The sequence below is a fragment of the Maylandia zebra genome, linkage group LG16 (genome assembly GCF_041146795.1).
Source record: "Maylandia zebra isolate NMK-2024a linkage group LG16, Mzebra_GT3a, whole genome shotgun sequence".
Taxonomy (NCBI): Eukaryota; Metazoa; Chordata; class Actinopteri; order Cichliformes; family Cichlidae; genus Maylandia; species Maylandia zebra.
This window is the reverse complement of record NC_135182.1, coordinates 29,376,107-29,394,375: the sequence shown is the minus strand read 5'-3', so window position 1 is coordinate 29,394,375 and position 18,269 is coordinate 29,376,107. Positions and strand designations below refer to the sequence as shown.

The window sequence follows — 18,269 nt, the reverse complement described above, 5'->3', positions numbered from 1 at the left end:
CAGAGTGTTTTTGGCTGATTTTTAAGTGCTGTAGCGAACCTGCTGTTTAGTGCACGTTGTGCCCCTATGCTGTGATGCTGTGTTCATAGGCACATTGCTATGAAAGAGTATTAGGACCATGTTAAGAATTTTATAGAAGGTACAGGAGCCATTGCAGTTGTTTGGTTGAAACAACAACCACAATCTCCCCATTTAGACTTTTATTCTCAAAATACTAATTAAATTTAATGTCGAAATTTCAACTTTAATCCTAATATGGCCATTTTTTTTCTAAATGTGAAAACTTTTATATGTGCTTTTTTTGTTTGTTGTTTAAAATTTGACTTTTATATATTTTTAGTTCATATTTTTGTATTTTTGCTTTTATTCTCCACAGTTTTAAGTTTTCTTTCATTTTAATTTTGATATATTTCATTTTTATGTATTTATTTATTGCATTTGTTTTCAAATTTATTCAATTTTCTTTCCAGTTTTTGCACAAATGTGTTTTTCTTTCCTTGAAATATTTATCTTTTTTGTAATTTAAACTTTAAGACTTTGTACCAAAATGTATGAAATCTTATAAAATAAAATATGATGCCTGCACAATGACTTTTTTCAGTTTTACACATTTTTATATTTCAATTCTTAGGATTGGTTATTGGAGCAGGAATTTTTTATCATAATTAAAATGTTATGAGATGTTTCTTATGAATAGAAATGTAGAGGTTCTCAAACTTAAGTAAAGATGCGCACAGCCAGGTGAGACATAAGAAGTGATAATCACATAAGAAAATGAGATGTTGATTTCCCCTAAATATAGCTTCTACTACTACTACTAATGATAATAATAATAATAATGATAATAATAATAATAATAATAATAATAATAATAATAATAATAATAATAATAATAATAACAACAACAATAATAAAAAAGAAGAAGAAGAATTAACTAAAAACAAGATTTAGCCCAAGATTCTGACTTTAACTTAATTTAATTTCAATTCAATTACTTTTTTTTTTAATTTTCCATTTTTTGTTAAATAAACACGATATAAAATGTTACATTTAAAGGAATATGTTCAAATTAAATGTACCAGGAACATTTTCTAAAACATTCTTAAAGAGGAATAATTTTAATAAGTACCTTTGTTTTGTTTTACTTTCACTTTCCTTTAATTAAAACATTGTTTAATTTTTTTTACTGAGGTTTTATTTTCTTTCTTTTTTGAGCGTACTAACAAACATACCTCCGCACCTGTAGGTGTCGCTGCACAGAGCGCGGAGCTGCAGACGTGACGCGATTCTCCGGCACTCGTTGGTGTTCAGCGCATGTGCAGCCGGATGTGGGTCATTATCAGCAGCAGCATCGTGGTTTATGGACGGCTAAGTGAGTGTTTGTCTCAGTTTATGTGGCGTTTGTAGCTTCCAACAGCGAAAAATGAGTGAAAGTGGCGCCGAAGCGGCTCCTGCTGCGGCCAAAGAGCTGCTGGCGCTGAATCCTGCACAGGAGTCCGACTTCAGAAAGAAGGTTCAGGAGGTGAAGAAGAAGAAATCAGGCAAGGTGGGTGAGACATGTGGCCTTGAAGGAGACCCGATAGTCTGCAGTTATTTTTCTTTTGTTTACTGTCGCTTAGTTTACTCTAAGGCTGCCTATGTCTCTCTCTGTAGTCTGTGTTTAACTCTGGTTCAGGTGCCGTGACATCTTTATAGGCTCGTGGTCTTTACTCTGTCAGTCGGCCCACGTGCAGCGTATTTACTCAGGTTTACAGATGTAAGGCAGGCCCATTTAAAAAAAGAAGAAGAAATGACATCCTGTCTCAAGTTATTAAGTTTACGGACTGAGAAGAAGATTAATGTTATTACAGTAAAGAAATAAAGAGAACTGGCCCCAAAGAAACGTGACCAAACTGAATGTAAACTGATTTAAACAAGAAAATCTGTAAATGAGGCGAACATCTGTATGTTTAATATATATAAAGTGTATTTATTTTGTACTTTTATTTTGTAGACGTTTTAAAAGCCGGCCTGGGAAAAATAAATCTTTAAAGTTGTTTTTTCTCATAATTTAGTCTGTGCATTATATTGTATTATAAATCACAGGTGAAGGCCCAGCTCTCTGTGTAATGTGGTGATCTGTCTTTCCCCCATCACAGGCAAACCGTCTGACCCCAGGAGTGATTTACGTCAGCCACCTGCCCCGAAACCTGGTGGAGCCTCAGCTCAAATCTTACTTCGGTCAGTTTGGGAAGATCCTGCGGCTGCGGCTGTCCCGCAGTAAGAAGGTAACCCTGAACATGTGGAAACAGACGTGTGAATGTGTGAGGGGCGATCAGAATCTTCAACTGCATCTCTAAAACTTTCACAGCTATTGCAGCGATGTATCACTTCCTTAAAAACTTCACTTGGAGTCTTTTTATTTTTATTTTTGATAAAACTTTAGAGGGAAATGGTCACTGTGAGGCTGATTATAGATTGTGTGGTTTGAGGCCTCATAGCCAGAACAGAAACTTCCAGATAAAAAATCTCAGGTATAACTCACCAGAAAAGGAGCCCACATGTTGCATCTAAGCAAAAAAATGACCTTTGAACTATAACTTGGTAAAAAGTTGCAGGGATTTGTCTCCAGTAACAAAGTAATAAAACTGACTCCCAACACCTCCGTGTTTAGCAGGAGCAGTCGAGGAACTTCTTGATTGCTATTCTTGAATCCAGCACGCTCTGCAAACATTCCGATTTCTTTATTTTGGTTTAAGTAGTCCAGGCAGGAGCCTGTTTGAAGCTCCACTTCTTAAAATCTGGAGTTTTGGCTGAGACTGAAAATGATCTCAGATGTAAAAGTGGTCTGAGGTCAGATAACTGAGCCTAGAGTACTCTGGTACATTAAGCTTATCACCTGCTCTGCCTGTTATCAGAGTGATAAAACCCATGTGCCAACAAACATCTGGAGGGAATGAAAACATCTGAGAGTCTGTGACTGTCACTTTATTCCTCTCTCTGTTTGTTTGCAGACTGGTAACAGCAAAGGTTACGCTTTCATCGAGTTTGACTGCGATGAAGTGGCGAAGATCGTTGCAGAGACGATGAATAATTACCTGATGGGAGAGAGACTCATCAAATGTGAGTCAAACCTCATCTTTTAGATCCTGATTCACAGGAAGTTTTCCTCTAAGGGTCTTATTTCCTACCTGATGTTTATATAAATGTATACTTTTTTTTTCCTCCCAGGTCAGGTGTTTCCTCCCGAGAAGGTGCACGAGAAGCTGTTTGTCGGCTCGGAGCGAGGGTTCAAAAAGCCGACGTATCCCGCGGTAACGCGTTACAACAAGAAGCACACAGAGGAGGAAATTGCAAAAATGACCGGCAAGCTGCTGCGCAAAGAGTCGAGGCTCCGAAAGAGGATTGCAGCATACGGCATCGAGTACGAATTCCCCGGATTCGTAAGTGTTTACACGCTGGAGCGGAAACATTAAACGGATTTAGGTTTTAAAAACTGGAAATGTGCCGTGACATGGCGGCATATTTAAAGGCGTCTGATTTAAGTAATGGATTTCTTCCAACTAAATTCCAAACAGCGTGCAGCTGTGATCTGTTCAGAAGCTTCAGTTTTTACAAAAAAGAAAAAGGATCTTCAGAGAATTACAGCGATTTGGAATACTGCTGATTCCATATAAATTCAACTGAATCTGGAAAGACTTTCCCACCTGTCCCCCTCAGAATCATCTGGTTATTTACAGAAACTTTAGATTATTTAATGAAGCCATGCACACTTTTACCCTCATGCTTTCTTTCCAGTCATTCCCTGCAGGAATCTCCCCACTTCAAATGCAAATTCCACAAACTAAACTCAGGGCTGTTTGTAGCTTAATAAAAAGGTTTTCAAAGTATGAAATCCTGTGATGTGCTGCGATTTAAGCCTGCGGGCTGCTGGGACTTGCAGTAGACTCCCTGCACAGTAAACAGTGAAAACTACAATCAGTGTCTTCATACTCTTTATTCTGTCTGAGCAACAGTCCAGAAAGTCAAAGCAGATTGTCTTTAACGTCAGGCCTCAGTTACTGTGTGCAGTCAGGACTGTTACACTGTCAGCTCGGCTTGGTCAAAAAAAAGTGAATTTTTTTTTTTTTTTTTTTGAGATTGTTCTTTCCGAGGTCTTATAAACTTCACCTTCACTGCTCTCTGTGCTCTTCCAGGCGGCTCAGGTTCCTAAGAAGAAGTCATCCTCCGATGCCGGGAACGTATCTTCGTGCACTGACGTAAGTCTTGTTGTCATGTTTGGTTTTATGTCGGGCGCAGAGTGAAAATGGCCCCGGGTCTCTCAGTGGTCTGGGGTCAGATAACTGCGCCTAAAGAACTGCGGTGCGTTAAGCTTATCGCGCGTGTCTGATAGTGCCAGCGTGATAAAACCCATGTACCAACATTTAAGCCTCTTACTTAAAATAGATGCATTTAACAACAAAATCTGCAAAAAAAGGATTGATATCATCCAGAGAGACAGAAGAAAGGTGTTGAATTTGATGCCTGAGCTTCATGCTGTACTTCCATGCAGTACTGGTTTTTACCACAAGGTGGAGCAGTGAGTCAGTGTAATCTTTGCTCTTCTTTAGGACAGCACACCTGTCTGCACACCCTCTTTCCTCGAGAGAAGGAAGTCCACGGCGGCGGAAAATGATGCTGATGATGAGATCATCATCAAGATGCCAGCTGTAGACAAAGAGGAAGACTCTGAGGAGGAAGACTCTGAGGAGGAAGAGGAAGAAGGGAGTGACGATGAGGAGGAAGAGGGAAGCGAGGAGGACTCTGAGGAGGAAGCAGAGTGAAAGTCCTGAGTTTTGTTGTGGACTCTGAGAGCAGAGAAACGAACGTCAGGATCCTGAACTGAATCGTTCTGTGTTCAGAAATCGATGGGACATGTTTGTGTGACGGACACCGCTGAAGGCGAGCTGCGGCCGCGCGTGTACGACACACGAGGCTGCGTTTAGATTTTTTTGCTTCGTCTAAAAATGTGTAAACTATAATTCTTCAACAATAAATGTAAATATGGAAGGAAAGCAGGCGGGAAGGTAGATCGCTTCACATTTCAGCCACAGACTGTATTTAAAAGATGGTCGCAACCAAAGGGGCGTCACCTTTGTTGAGGATACCTGCCACCATTTACTTTTCAAATTCTGAAGTGTGTGTGTGTGTGTGTGTGTGTGTGTGTGTGTGTGTGTGTGTGTGTGTGTGTTGAATACACTTTAACTGCTGTGTATTCATCAGACCTCTGATAACTGAGGTAATTTTGATCGCAGCGCATCTGTGAATTTATTAAATATTTTCCCAAATAAAATTAAAAGTTTATATTAAAACCAACCAGAGATTTCCGATTTGTTTTATAGCCTCAGATTTTCCAGTGTTGCACTTTTAGACGTCGTCTAAACGCCCGTTCACCCTTACTGGAGATTTGACTCGGTGGAATTCTACATCATAACCACGAACGCCTCTGAAACCCGACCCTGACTAAATGGCATGTCGACAAAGCTCACGCCTCTTGTGATTGGCCTGTTGAGTACCATCACCTCTCCTGTTTCCAGTTATGTTTTTGGGGCAGTTCTTGAATTTAGCCGTCAGAATAAAATTATTGTGTCAGTATAAGGAAAAATAATCATACGGTCAATATAAGGACCCAAATGTCTGCAAATTCATGGTGGGAGATGGCTGAGTCCTTCAGAATGAGCAAAGAAGTGAAAAAACTAGAGGGACAAATTTAAGAGTGAGAACCTAGAGGAAAAAAATACCTGGCTTTTTGATTGTATCAGCTGTCAAATAAAACGGGGGCATAATCTCACCATAAATGCCGCTGCTAACATAGGCTACATTATTGACTCTGCAAAGACTCATTGCAGAAGTCTAAATCAGGTCTCTGATGAACACTTTTTGAGTGAAAGTTGTTGGAAAAAGGTGCGTCTGTGTTTCCTGAAGTCAACGCACGTGGGGTCAACTTGTGTGTGGACTGTTTTATGGACAAAAAGATGTGACAACATGTACAGGCCAGTGTAGAAACATAAAAATGGAGAATCGGGGTGAATCTGCAGTCCCTCCTGTGTAGCCTCATCTCATTTTAGTCCGTTTAAAATTCAAACTTCTGACTGATAGTCTGGCTCTTTAGGAATTGAGCAAGCATCTGATGCAGCAGAATCATCAGATTATTTAAAAACTAAGTTGACTAATGAGGAAGAGCATGCTTGTTAGTGTGCAGAGTGCTTCAGCATTGACAGATTTCTGCTTTTAAAAATGAATGATGTAAGCGTCTGAATAAACAGAGGGGGCAGAGAATAAGCTGTACTGTAGTGAACTTTTAAAAGAGCTTTGGAAAAAAACACAAAAAACTAATTTCTCTGTTGAGTAAAATCTGAAGCTTGCACACTTTGCGGTAGTTTCCCGGGAGAAACCAAAGCTGGAGGCAGTGCAGAGAACCTCAGCAGGGGAAACAGGAGTGCTGAGCTGGTGAAGTTTTGAAGACTGAAAGCTGAAAGTTTTTCTCTGAATCGAGGGGACGATGTGACTGCTCCCTCGTTGACTAACAACTAATGACAAGCATACGTGTGTTTATCTTTGAACTTTATTTAATTCAGCTTAATAAAGTGTGACTTAATAATGCATATGTCTCTTTTTGAAATGAAGCTGTTGAACTGATTTGTTTTTTAAAGGTGTTAAATGTGTTTAGTCTTTCAATTTAAACTTTAAGTAGAAAATTTGCTTTCTTTTTTTATTTTTAAACTGAAAAAAGGGTGTCCTGATAAAACCCTGCAAAACCCCCGCATTATAAATAGAACTTCCCACTTCCTGTTTGACAGATTGGACCTTCGGTGTGGAGCACTTCTCTGTAACAATATGAAAGTTTTGAGTGTGTGGTTAGTTTTTACAGCGAGAAAAAGCTGGCGAGCGGGGAAAATCCTTGCAGGAGAGATCAGAAACTCCACACAATTCGTTTTATTACCAGTAAAAGGGCTGAAAAAAAAAATTCCGTACTTCAGCATAAGTAATGTGACGCTCCTGAACTGGCCTCTGTTTACTATTAATTTACAGGAAATCTGAGAAATGCAACTGACTCAGTCTTTGTTTTTTCTGTAAAACATTTCTCTAAACTTTCTATGAGTAACAGCTGTTACACAGTTGTAAGTATGATTTGGTTCCTGAAAAAAATTGCAGCAATCGTTAAGTCCTGTTGGGTAAAACTAAACGACGCCACTTGATACTGATGCTCACCCGTAGAGACGATCCATACCAATGCTGGGATTGGTATCAGATCGATAATCTGGCTCTATCCTCCAAGTTCAGCATGTAGCCCACTGAATTGTTTGTTTTTTTTACAAATTAAAAACTGTACTTCAAACATGCACAATAAAAAAATCTCTGAATCTTTTTGCGTTGAAAGTCACATCTTTTAATAATAGCCTACAACACATTTAAACAACAGAAGTTGACCCAAAGACAGGCACGTATACCTTCCTCTTCTCAAAACAAAACCGAAAGGTGTGTTAACTTATTATTGTGGAAAATGAAAGTGATTTGTTGGTAATTGAAATGTGTTCAGAATTTGGTGAACTGAGATTGATCTCTTAAGCTATGAAACACTGCTCTCCCTTACATAAGCTGCCTTTATAGGTTAAAAGTATCAGTATCGGTATTGATATCAGCAATACCTCCCCTGTATTTACCGGGTGTTTTTGACCTTTCAGACGGGGAATGTAGACTATTAAAACATTCCTCTTTCCGAAGAGTTTAGAAGAAGGTCTTGTATAGAGGTTATCCTGCCTGTAAACACAATAGCTCAAAAAGTTTTGAATCAATTCCAACAAAACTTTGCAGGGGTGTAGACCAGCGGTCCCCAACCAGATCGGTTTAATGTCAGACAATATTTTCACAGACCGGCCTTTAAGCTGTCACGGATAAACAACAAAATAAAATGATACGATCAAGACAAAAACTGTGGTGTTTTGTAAATACAATAATAAACGTGAATTCACTGTGTAATTGTGTAACTTTATTAGCAGAGTCCTCCGGAAATGCTGCAACAACATTAAGAGCAACATCCTCCGCTCTGCCCCTTAATGCCCTCTGGTCACTATGGTAATGCGTAAATATTTCTTTCAAAATAAGACGCACAACTACAACATGGGAAAAGATCCAGGGAAACCGAGTTAACGATAAAAACCCTGAAAACCATGAATTTCACACCTGAGCCTCAACTCTCGTGGCCCGGTACCAGTTCGTGACCCGGGGGTTGGGGACCGCTGGGGTAGAGTGCAGTGATGTTAACAGTCTAATAAAATTTGGCCTGCATCTACTGAGGTCTTGAAGGTCAGCAGATTGATCTTAGTGTCAAAGTGCTCTGTAGACTTAAACCTATGATTCTTCCTGCCTTTGTGTTAGGGAAAATATTCTAAAACACTTCTTCAGTAAAGACTCAGAGAAACACACAGAACTTCTTGCTAGCAAGGGCAGCCTCCAGACTGAGACTCGCGCTGAGCACTGCCCCTGGTCTTTATTTTATACTCCATTGAACGTGTGTACGTGTGTGTGTGTGTGTGTGTGTGTGTGTGTGTGTGTGTGTGTGTGTGTGTGTGTGTCCTGCTGATCAAAGGGTCATAAAAGGTACATCCTTGGTCAGGAGAAGGGTGAGGAAGTCCAGCAGTTAAAGCACTTAGACTAAAACAAACGTAACTACGTTAATCCTGCCATAAAACAATAAAACCAGGTACAAGCTCTCTCATTCTCCCAGGACGTGGGGGTGCATTCCTGGGGTGCACGCCAAGCCTGCAGCCTGCTAGAGATCACACACAATTAATTATATGCCTCTAAGTATACATGGTTGAATATTTCCTAATACAAATAACTACATGCAGTATTCTACCATATGCAAACTTATATCACTAAAAGATTATACTGACTACTAAATACAATTTTCCATTGACACTTTGTCTGTATTAACAACATATAGGCACGTAGGGGATGACATACGGGGATTCTAAGTATCTTCCTCTGGAGGTCAACCAGGGTCAAACTTTCATAAAATGTCTATTATCTTTAAAATTATGTCTTTTACAATTCTACTGCCTTTGTTTGTATTGGAAATATTTATGAAATGATGCTGTTATGCCTGGGCTGAGGTAATAAGGTAATAGGCTTCGTCTGGCCACGAAACTGCTTGTCAGTCATCTATCCCAACAAAAACTATACAGAACGAAGATCAGTGATCACAGGGTGGGTGGAAGACGCGATGAAGCACCTCGTGATAACACCAAAATAAGATAAGATAGAACTTTATTAATCCCTCGGGTGGGTTCCTCTGGGAAATTCGATAATTCGAAAATGTGCAAAGGATGAAAAAAATGACGGGAAACCGTGCAAAGTTGTGCAGTTTATGAAGACGTGCCAAACGTTTTTGTCTAACCTCACACCTCCGTTTAATTGTCTTTGTGACCATTTGACCTTTGACCCTACAAATGTCACATACTCCATTACACATAATACGCATTGCAAAACCTGCATAACTATTAACAAGTCAGCCATATTCTTGTGAATCAGAAATAGCAAAGAACTGTTAGAGACATGCGTCATTACTTTAAAATGGTCATCAAAGCGAATTTAGGGGAAGTCCCGATGACGTCTACCGCATCTCATAAGAGGAAGCGGAAGATGCACCATGCCTGGGCACCACGCGTCTAAAATCAGTTTTGTCATCTCGATTTATAGGAAACATCCTCACAAAAATGGCTATTCTGCTTGGACTTTTTTCTGCTCTCCTGTTTGGTAAGCTTTATATATTTTTATGCAAAGCCTGTGTGTTTACATTAAAGAAACAAAGTCAGCTGGTTTCTGTGGGATTGGGTTTGAAACTCATATTAAACATGGCTGTTTGTTGCATCATCGAAAAGTCCAATACCGGTGTTTGAGACTCATTAACTGCTTTCCTTTTTTTTTTTTTTACATTTTAGTGTCTGAAGCCATATTTGTGTACAATGTCAACTCAACCATCATGGACTCAGCACTCCTGGGATGTAGCGTGCCAGTTAAAACAAACTTGAAAAATCTTCGCTTTTACTGGCAGGATGAAAGGAAGGCTGTTTTGTACTCTTTCAATAAAGGAAAGACAATGTTCACGCATGTAAAAGACCCTTATCTGAACAGGACCGCGGCCTTCACCCAGGAAATGACGAAAGGAAATATTTCAGTCCTAGTCAAGAATTTGACTCTTGGAGATAATGGGAGGATATTTGAAGCTTACGCTGCAGTTTTTAATGGTTCGGAGACAGTGATGCAGACCTCAAAAGTTTGCCATGCAAATTTGTATGTAACAGGTAAGAGAGGAAGTTGGCTTTGCTGATGTTTATGTTTTATGAAGAAGTGAGTATACCAGCGAAATTTCTGAAAAAGGCTTTTTTGAGTTAACACTCAAAGTTCACACTAAATATGCATAAGTTGTTTGGGATTAAAGAGAAGATATGTGAACTCTTTTCTTTTTGTGAATTTCACTTTAGTTAGAGCACATGATTTTAAATCATAATGGATTGCATAACTAAAGACGCAACTTCCCATGTAATTTATTTTTAACTCACTACATGTAAGAGTTATCTGACCCAGCCCTGGTCATGAAGTAAAAGTGACCTTACAGTTGGGATTCTCTAAAGTTAATTTATTTTAACATAAACCTTCGAACTAATTTTGCGTTTTTTTTTTTTTTAACATTTGGCTAACTACCTGCTAGCTAAAGATATAAGATATAAAATAAAGAAAAAAATTAGAGATTTAGCTGATTTTGAAATATGTTATTAGCTGTGGAATACAACAGGCTAGCTGTTAGCTTTGGATAAAACTGGGTTTATGGTTAGCTTTAACGATCAGAAGAAATTACTTCTACTGATTTAAAGGTATTAGTGGATGGATATTATTAGCCATGACCATGCAAACTATAGTTGATCACAGAGGGTTTTGGGAGCCGGTTGGGGAATAAACGCTTTTCTCTAGCAACAGATCGGTTGCTAGGGAAAGATTCAGGTCACTGATTGGTCGGTAGGCCTGTGTGACTTTAGCAGTCATTTTCCCAGCAACTACCACCAACCAGTCAGGAATTATTCATTTCCCCTCATGACCAGTCTCGATGTCAGACAAGTTAATGTCATCACGTGTCTGCAAAACCTCAGTAGGTAGAATGATGGTATCAGTTTGATTAATCTAACTCTCACTCGAAACCGAACAAGCATTCTTAAAGATGAAAGGGACTTTTTTTTAAATTGACTTTAACATTCTTCCCCTCTCTCCTCAGTGCCTTACAAGCACCTCAAGCTGGCTGTAAACACTAAAACAATGACTTCAGTGTGCACGCTGCATGGTGTATTTCCAGCTCCTGAGATACGCTGGACCATCCACTACAACCACTCTGAATCCTTGGTTGAGTCGAAGCATGTCCACACTAAGACAGAGCAGGATCCTGAAAACTATTTGTACACCTCTAGCAGCACTCTCCACATCCCTGCAGATCATTACCGAGCCATTACCTGTCTGTGCCACAACCCCACTTCAAATACGACTCTGAACGCCACTTATACTTTAAGCAAAGGTAGGTTAAAAGTTCATAATGCCCTGTTTTCAACATGTTGAGTCAGAAAACAGGAAACAGGAAGAGCTTTGTGGATACAGACTGTGTCTTTCTGCTTCTCCAGGTGCAGCAGTGTGGAGTTTACCTGGCCGGACTGCAGGTCTCATAGTGGCTGCTGCAGTTCTTCTAACAGCTCTGCAGCAGCTGTAGTTCACACATGATGTGAGTTGATCGACAGAAGAAGCTTTTTTCAGGTTTATATATGTTTAAAGGACGTGTATGTGTTTCTGTCTCTTGTGTATGTGACACAGCAACATCTTAGTGCCTTTACATTTTGAATACAGGTATTAGAAATAGATTAATCTGTGTATTTTGTCCACCTGAAGATAGAAAAATCTGTTAATTTATTTTCTGTTCCTTTCTCAGGGCCTGGTTTTGGTGGTGGACGACTTCAGCTGGTCTAGGATATTCAAAGTACACCAAAGTTTGTGTGACTTTTGATGTATTTATAAGTGTATTTATGCCACACTACTCCAGTCTTATTGCAAGCCCAAATCAGAGACTTTTGAAAATGCTGCTTATCCAGTTTCAGTCTGGCCTGGACGGGAAAACACAGACTGAGTTTCATGAATCAGAAAAATGAAACCAAAAGATCACACCTAGGATCAGGTTCCCTGTGTGGTTTCATCCATTTCGTGTCAGTAGTTACTTCAGGATTTCATAAAAGGAACAATTGCGCACACATGTGGGTCAAAAACCTCGAGGTGGATAATAATAGTCCTGCTAGTTTTGTGTTCAGTGAAGGGAGTGCGGGCAGAAGATGAAAGGAGTAGAGATTGTGAAGGTGGATGAGAGCAGACGAGACGTGAAGAAAAGAAACAGAGGAAGACCTCGGAGATTCATGGATGTAGTGAAGGACTGGTGATGGGGGAGGGTGCTGGGAGTGATCTGTTTTGAAAAGCAGCAGAAATCTCCTTTTAAACTTGTTTGGTTTTTTTAGCACTATGATTGTGAAGCACTTTGTTATATTTATCTATATGAATAAAATGTTATTTTACTTATGCTTCTGTTTCTTATTTTACAGTTTTGCCATTAAAGTTTAAAGGTTTTTTAGTTCTTCCTGATATTTCCTGGTGGTTCCTGTAAAGTTTTGGAAATCCATTCAGATTATGCTGATGGCATAGTGAACTACACTCACCAGCCTTATTGTGATTGGCTCATAACTTTGTGGCAAGATGTAAACATAATGGTCTCCCCCTGCAACCCATAATAATGGCAGAGGAGAGCGCTGGACTGCAAACAACAAAGCACCTTTACAACCTTACTTTTTATGCTGCTGGGTGGCTTCATTTACAATAATACATGTTTTTTAGTATATTTATGTTTTATATTATAAGCTGAAAAATGTTTTATTCAGACTTCAAGAGAAATATGGTGAAGGACCCCCCCCCCCCCCCCCCCCCCCCTTTTGACTCCACCCTGCAGGCTGTACAGAAAGCAGCCCTCAGTCATCAGTTGTGTGACCAAAATACAAAACACTCTATTTTTTTTTTCAGTGTGAACCAAAATAAGCGACTGAGTCCATGAAATCAGAAGGAAAGAGATTACAGAGGTCAAGATGACCAAAGCTTATCGCCATCTGGTGGAGAGAAAGCAGTTTTAAGTCACGTCCACACTGGCTTCAGTTTACTGATCTTGAAGATATGTCCATGTTTTTTGCTGTTTGTGGATGTTATTATTCATGAACATGATTAATAACCCACCATGAATTTATCAACCAACCTTCTGCATCTTTTCATAGATTTTACAGGACCTGATTAAACTGATTGAGGCTAATGGTGCGGATAATGCAGAGCTGTGTGAAATATGCGTCTCTCTCTCTTTAATATTGCAGTCTTCTGATCTTATTGTAATTTCTCTGTAGTTATTATTACATAAATAAACTTCTCTTTTAGCACAATTTTCAGATATTTCATGAATCTAAATATTTTTTTCATCTTTTTGCACAAAAATCTTGAAGACTTCCACATCTGTAAACCAGATGTTTGTTCACATTTAGCTTGAAACTGAAGCATGGAAGTAATTTGTTGTTGATCAAAGTATTATGGAGTTACTGGTTCATCAGTGTTTTGATGTTAAAATAATACAAGCGTACTGGATTACAGAAAGCACAATTTGTGGGGGTTTTAGCTTATTTTACATGATTGAAAACTGTGATTAATTTTGCATTAGAATATTTTAGAGTAGCCATCACAAATAAAGGACAAGGTACAGGTGTGAGAAACCCAAACAGCCATTAAAATAAAGTAGCTCGGTCACTTGTGAGTTAAAAAAACTGGTTTATTGGATTATTTCTTCAGTAATTGTAGGTTATAGTTCTCCTCGGATCAACTTTTTTTTTATTGGTATTTATGAGCCTGTTTGAGCTGGGCGTACTGATTTAGTCATGACACGACAGGAAAATCAAATTAATCAATTATATTTTCAGCTCATTTTGGTTGATCTACTGAAGATGACACCACTTAGGACATAAATGTGGGACCCAAACCCTGCAAGAGACACCGAATCTCCTCACTGTAGGGTTAAAAGTTCAAGTTTTTCCTTTAATTTGTCCCTCGTCTGCAGCTGCGAGGTAAATTGGGAAAAATGAAGAGTGTTTTTAAGATGCCGCCTTTGTGGCTGCTTTAATGAAGTGTGTGTCTCTAAGGGTCCTACAGGGTTAAGCCCATGTTTGTCAAACAATGTGAGAGAAAAGGTGCTGCTGCACAAGTGGCATTAGTGGTATTTGGTGTGTTTTTACATACGTGTGTGTGTGTGTGATGGGTTCAGACGCCTGACCTTCTGGGTGGGGGGTGGAGGGTGAAGCCAGCCATGACTTAAAGCTGTTGGACAGACGGGCTCACAGGGAACAGAGCGGGAAACAGTCGAACAAGCTAAGCAAACAAGGAGAGGATTTTCCGCTCGGCCTGATCGTGTGTGGACACATGACGCTGCTGGAATCACGCTCAAAGGTCGGAGGTCAGACTTTAGCAAATACCAAACTAGTAAAGACCTCATGTGTTCAGTCAATGACATTTCCATTCATTTAGATCATTATTTCGTCTCCACAGTGAGTGGAGGGCGACATGCTGAAGAATCACGACACCGAAAGACCTGAAATATGTTCAATGCAGTTCCTTTTAGACACGAATGATTGTTTCAAAGTAGGTCTGAGTGTTTTCTGTGTCATTCTTTAAAATTGAAACGCATCCGTGCATCACTGAATTAATTCAAGCTGGCTTGTGTTTACTTTTTATGGACATTTGTTACATATATGTAGAGTTTCTTTGGCATTCTTTCAGTTTTATTTAGTTTTTTTCATCTGTCTGGAACAACAACATGAATACTTCAGTAGCAAACAATCCCCTGGCATTTATTTTGAAACTTCAGTTGCTGTTAGCCAACTAGCATGCACTAGTTTGCTCTGGTTTCTCCTCCTTTCCCCTCTAATATGATCAGAATTTATAAAATAAAAATTGTATGGCATTCATTAAGACTTAAAATTAATGACTGAGCAGGAAATAACTGAGGTTATAAGCTGGGTGAGAAGGAGGTACATTTTTTTCAGACTCCCATAGAATCAGACAGAAACGCCCCCTGCTGGTCATTGGAAACACTGCAAGTCTAAAGCATTGGTTTCACTTTTCAGACCCAAAGACGCTGCAGACCTCTGGTTTCAAAAAGCTGAGAGCCAAAACGCTCAGCCTTCAAACGCACAACCTCACAAACCATTCGGTGATGTCACACAGGTTACATCTTTTAAATACAGGCTATGACAAACACTTTATTCAGTTTCAGACTTGCATGTTTCTGCAGTTTCCCTGAAAATGTTCTTTATCAGTTAGATCCAAACTAATTTAGAACAATCAACTGATCATTAAATGAAAAAGTCAATTTATGGGGCCAAACTCCCAGCATGCACTCAGGTAGTGCAGCCATTCTCGGGAGCCTCTTGTTCCTGGTTCCCATGTCTCTGCTGGGATTAATCCCTGAACCACAGGTGTGATAATCCCAAACAGAATGGCCCTGCTGAACACAGGGACTGACGGTGCTCAGGCCCCAGTCTGCTTTGATCAGAGCCAGCAGCAGCTGTTCCCGTCGGTCCACAAACGGAGCCGGGAACGCCAAAGATACAAGAGGGCTAAACGACCCAACAGGGATCCTCTGTGACAGACACTGAGGGATGGAGGTGTTGGACAAACTCAGGACAAACATCACCCTGAACAGATTTAGCAGCAGGAAACACAGTAGAAGAAGCTTTGCACAGCGACCAGGACACTGATGATGAGTTTAAATCAGAGAGAAGAGTCTTTGATAGTTTTTATCTGTCACGGTGCTGAGGAGACCAGTCTGAAGGTCTGCTACTCGGTGTGGGCTTAAATGGGAAGAGGTTCATCAAGCTACAAAAAGAAAACTGTGTCTACAAAGTCTGAAATGCTCTGAACGTGGACAACACGTCCTCTGGACCCTGCCTCTCTGATAGTAATGGGTTGTATCAGTGCCTGTGGAGTTGGTAGGTTGCACATCTGGAAAAAGACCATCAGTGCTGAAAGACACGTCCCATTGAGAAGACATGTTTTCAGGGAAGGTATGGCATATTTCAGCAAGACAGTGCTAAACCACATACTGCATCTATTCCAGCAGCATGGCTTCACAATAAGAGTCTGAAAACATTTTGAAGCTTCATAAAATGACTCAGTGGGCCCAGCAGCTCGAATCCTCAATCACCCAAAACGTCAGCAGCCACAGCAGCTGTGATGTCATGCACGGGTTTCTGGACTCCACATTCAGAAGCCTCAATGGTAGCATTTTGTTGCTATTGATTGCTAAATACAGATAATTAATAAACAGATAATTATTATTGACCAAAAACAACACTGATAACATGGCAGCAGCCATAAAGCTAAATTCAGTGAAATTAACATGTTTTTTTATGCTCAGCTCTAACCTGCTGCTAAGAAACTGATTTTGTACTCTATGTTGTGTTAGCTGTAATCAGACTGTCTGTCAGTAATTTATCACAGAGGTTTTTTTTAACAGAAAATTTTCCTTTTTGCATTTTTTCTACTCGATAGCACAAACTAACATTTCACATATGTCCAGATTTTTTTTTACTGTTTTGCTTCTGTTGAAATGTGTCCACATCCTCATAGTTCCCAGTTTCCACAGACTGTCTGTTAATCAGGGTTTTCTCTCCATTCTTCTTGAGTTTTTTTTACCTTTACCTTTCCTTAGAAACCACAATGAGATGCCTGTAGTTGTGAACTCCGGCTGTATCGATTAGCTTCACCTTAGCGAACTACAGCAGCCGATAACAAGTGCTCAAATTATCCCGAGGCATAAAGAAATCTTATATTTTATGCACTCAGTTCTCAGAGCTGCTCCAACATAAAATACTTCTCCAAAGAAAGTCAGGAAAACGTCTTGCAGCAATTTAGAGAAATCATGATGTCATTAGGGGTACGATTTTGGGTGGTTTTACCAAAATATCCCCAGCGTTACCTCCACATGTTGCAGTGCTGGTGAAACATGTGCATTAGTCAGTAAGATCAGAAAACATCCACATAAAAGCCATCCTGTTCTCTTCCACATATCGTGGCTCTGAACATTTTTATTCATAAAATGTGTTTATTCTCTTTCGTTTGTGCTTCAAGATGATTGGGATCCAATCAGACGAGGACCAGGAGTGTTTCTGATTTACAGCAAAGACACTGATTGCACTTTGGAGCTCCTACACAGCATTGAACCAAGTCCAGGTCTTGATGGCAGATGGAAACCCCTCAGGGAGAGGAGGACAAGATCACGGAGCGACAAAAAAGCCCAAGAAAGATAATAAAAATTATAGATAAAGGGTAGAAAACATTCAAATTTCATTCCAGAGTAAATGTACAAATCAGAAAGAAAAAATGAAGAAGATGAAGATCATCTCCATACCGCTCGAATGTTATGGCAAAGAGTGACCAGCTGAATCTTACGTAAATTATCAAATAATCAACAAGGCTGCGGGTGGAAGTTATCCATTGATTTCTTATCTGTCTGTGTTTCGTTGCTGTGGATAGATATAGTTACAGTTTTATTCATAATCTGATTTGTTTTGTTTCATAAATGGACCCAAAAAGTCAATATCTAAACAAAAGCATCACAGAAGCTGATCTAAAGTTTAGTAAAATAAGTAAAAGAGGCAAAAGAAAATCATCCCAAGTTGAACAGACTGATCCCGAAACCCTCAGAGATCAACGTCCTTCGAGGATTTAAAAAAAAAACTACTTCAGGACTAATCAGAAAATTATTTTAACCCAGAGGAAGCCACAGCCAGAAGATGAAGCCGGTATTAAAAGTTTGCTCCTGTGAAGGAGCCGTCTCATATGAACTGACTTGTTCGGAGTAGCCATCCATCCCACACGGCTTAAATGTGTTTTTCAACCCTGAAAATCTGGCTAGCTCCTATTACGAGGTTACGAGGGATCAGAAATGCCAGAAAAATTGCATTTCATCCCACTGATATGTACTTCAAATATATTCACGCACTCAGTATGAAGGTACCGTTTTGCCTAGTTTCATTAATGCTTTTTTTTCTTTACTTTTTTTTAAAGCTCTTCTCAGATTTGTCTCATTTTATGTAGAACGGCTCAATTTGTTTGATCCGCCGTCCATCCTATGTTAACCA

General features: G+C 39.5%; 2 protein-coding genes and 2 non-coding genes across 4 annotated transcripts; all 4 read left to right on the top strand.

The window, feature by feature from the left end:
* Window positions 1–1,309: 1,309 nt before the first annotated feature.
* nifk (nucleolar protein interacting with the FHA domain of MKI67) lies at window positions 1,310–7,387 on the top strand. The gene is made up of 6 exons (XM_004563090.3): window positions 1,310–1,546; window positions 2,139–2,267; window positions 2,994–3,102; window positions 3,211–3,422; window positions 4,176–4,238; window positions 4,590–7,387. Exons 1-6 carry the CDS (start codon window positions 1,424–1,426, stop codon window positions 4,800–4,802), a joined length of 849 nt encoding a protein of 282 aa, XP_004563147.1. The 5' UTR covers window positions 1,310–1,423; the 3' UTR covers window positions 4,803–7,387.
* LOC111500443 (small nucleolar RNA ACA64) lies at window positions 2,794–2,924 on the top strand. The gene has a single exon (XR_002721110.1). It is a non-coding gene; the product is annotated as a small nucleolar RNA ACA64 (small nucleolar RNA).
* Window positions 4,275–4,405, top strand: LOC111500444 (small nucleolar RNA ACA64). The gene has a single exon (XR_002721111.1). It is a non-coding gene; the product is annotated as a small nucleolar RNA ACA64 (small nucleolar RNA).
* A 2,338-nt stretch (window positions 7,388–9,725) lies between the features above and the next one.
* On the top strand, window positions 9,726–12,574 carry LOC143412962 (CD276 antigen homolog). Its single transcript, XM_076874931.1, has 5 exons — window positions 9,726–9,777; window positions 9,963–10,325; window positions 11,291–11,584; window positions 11,688–11,785; window positions 11,990–12,574. The coding sequence occupies exons 1-4, from the start codon at window positions 9,738–9,740 to the stop codon at window positions 11,771–11,773; spliced, it is 783 nt and encodes a 260-aa protein (XP_076731046.1). The 5' UTR covers window positions 9,726–9,737; the 3' UTR covers window positions 11,774–11,785; window positions 11,990–12,574.
* The last annotated feature ends 5,695 nt before the right edge of the window (window positions 12,575–18,269 follow it).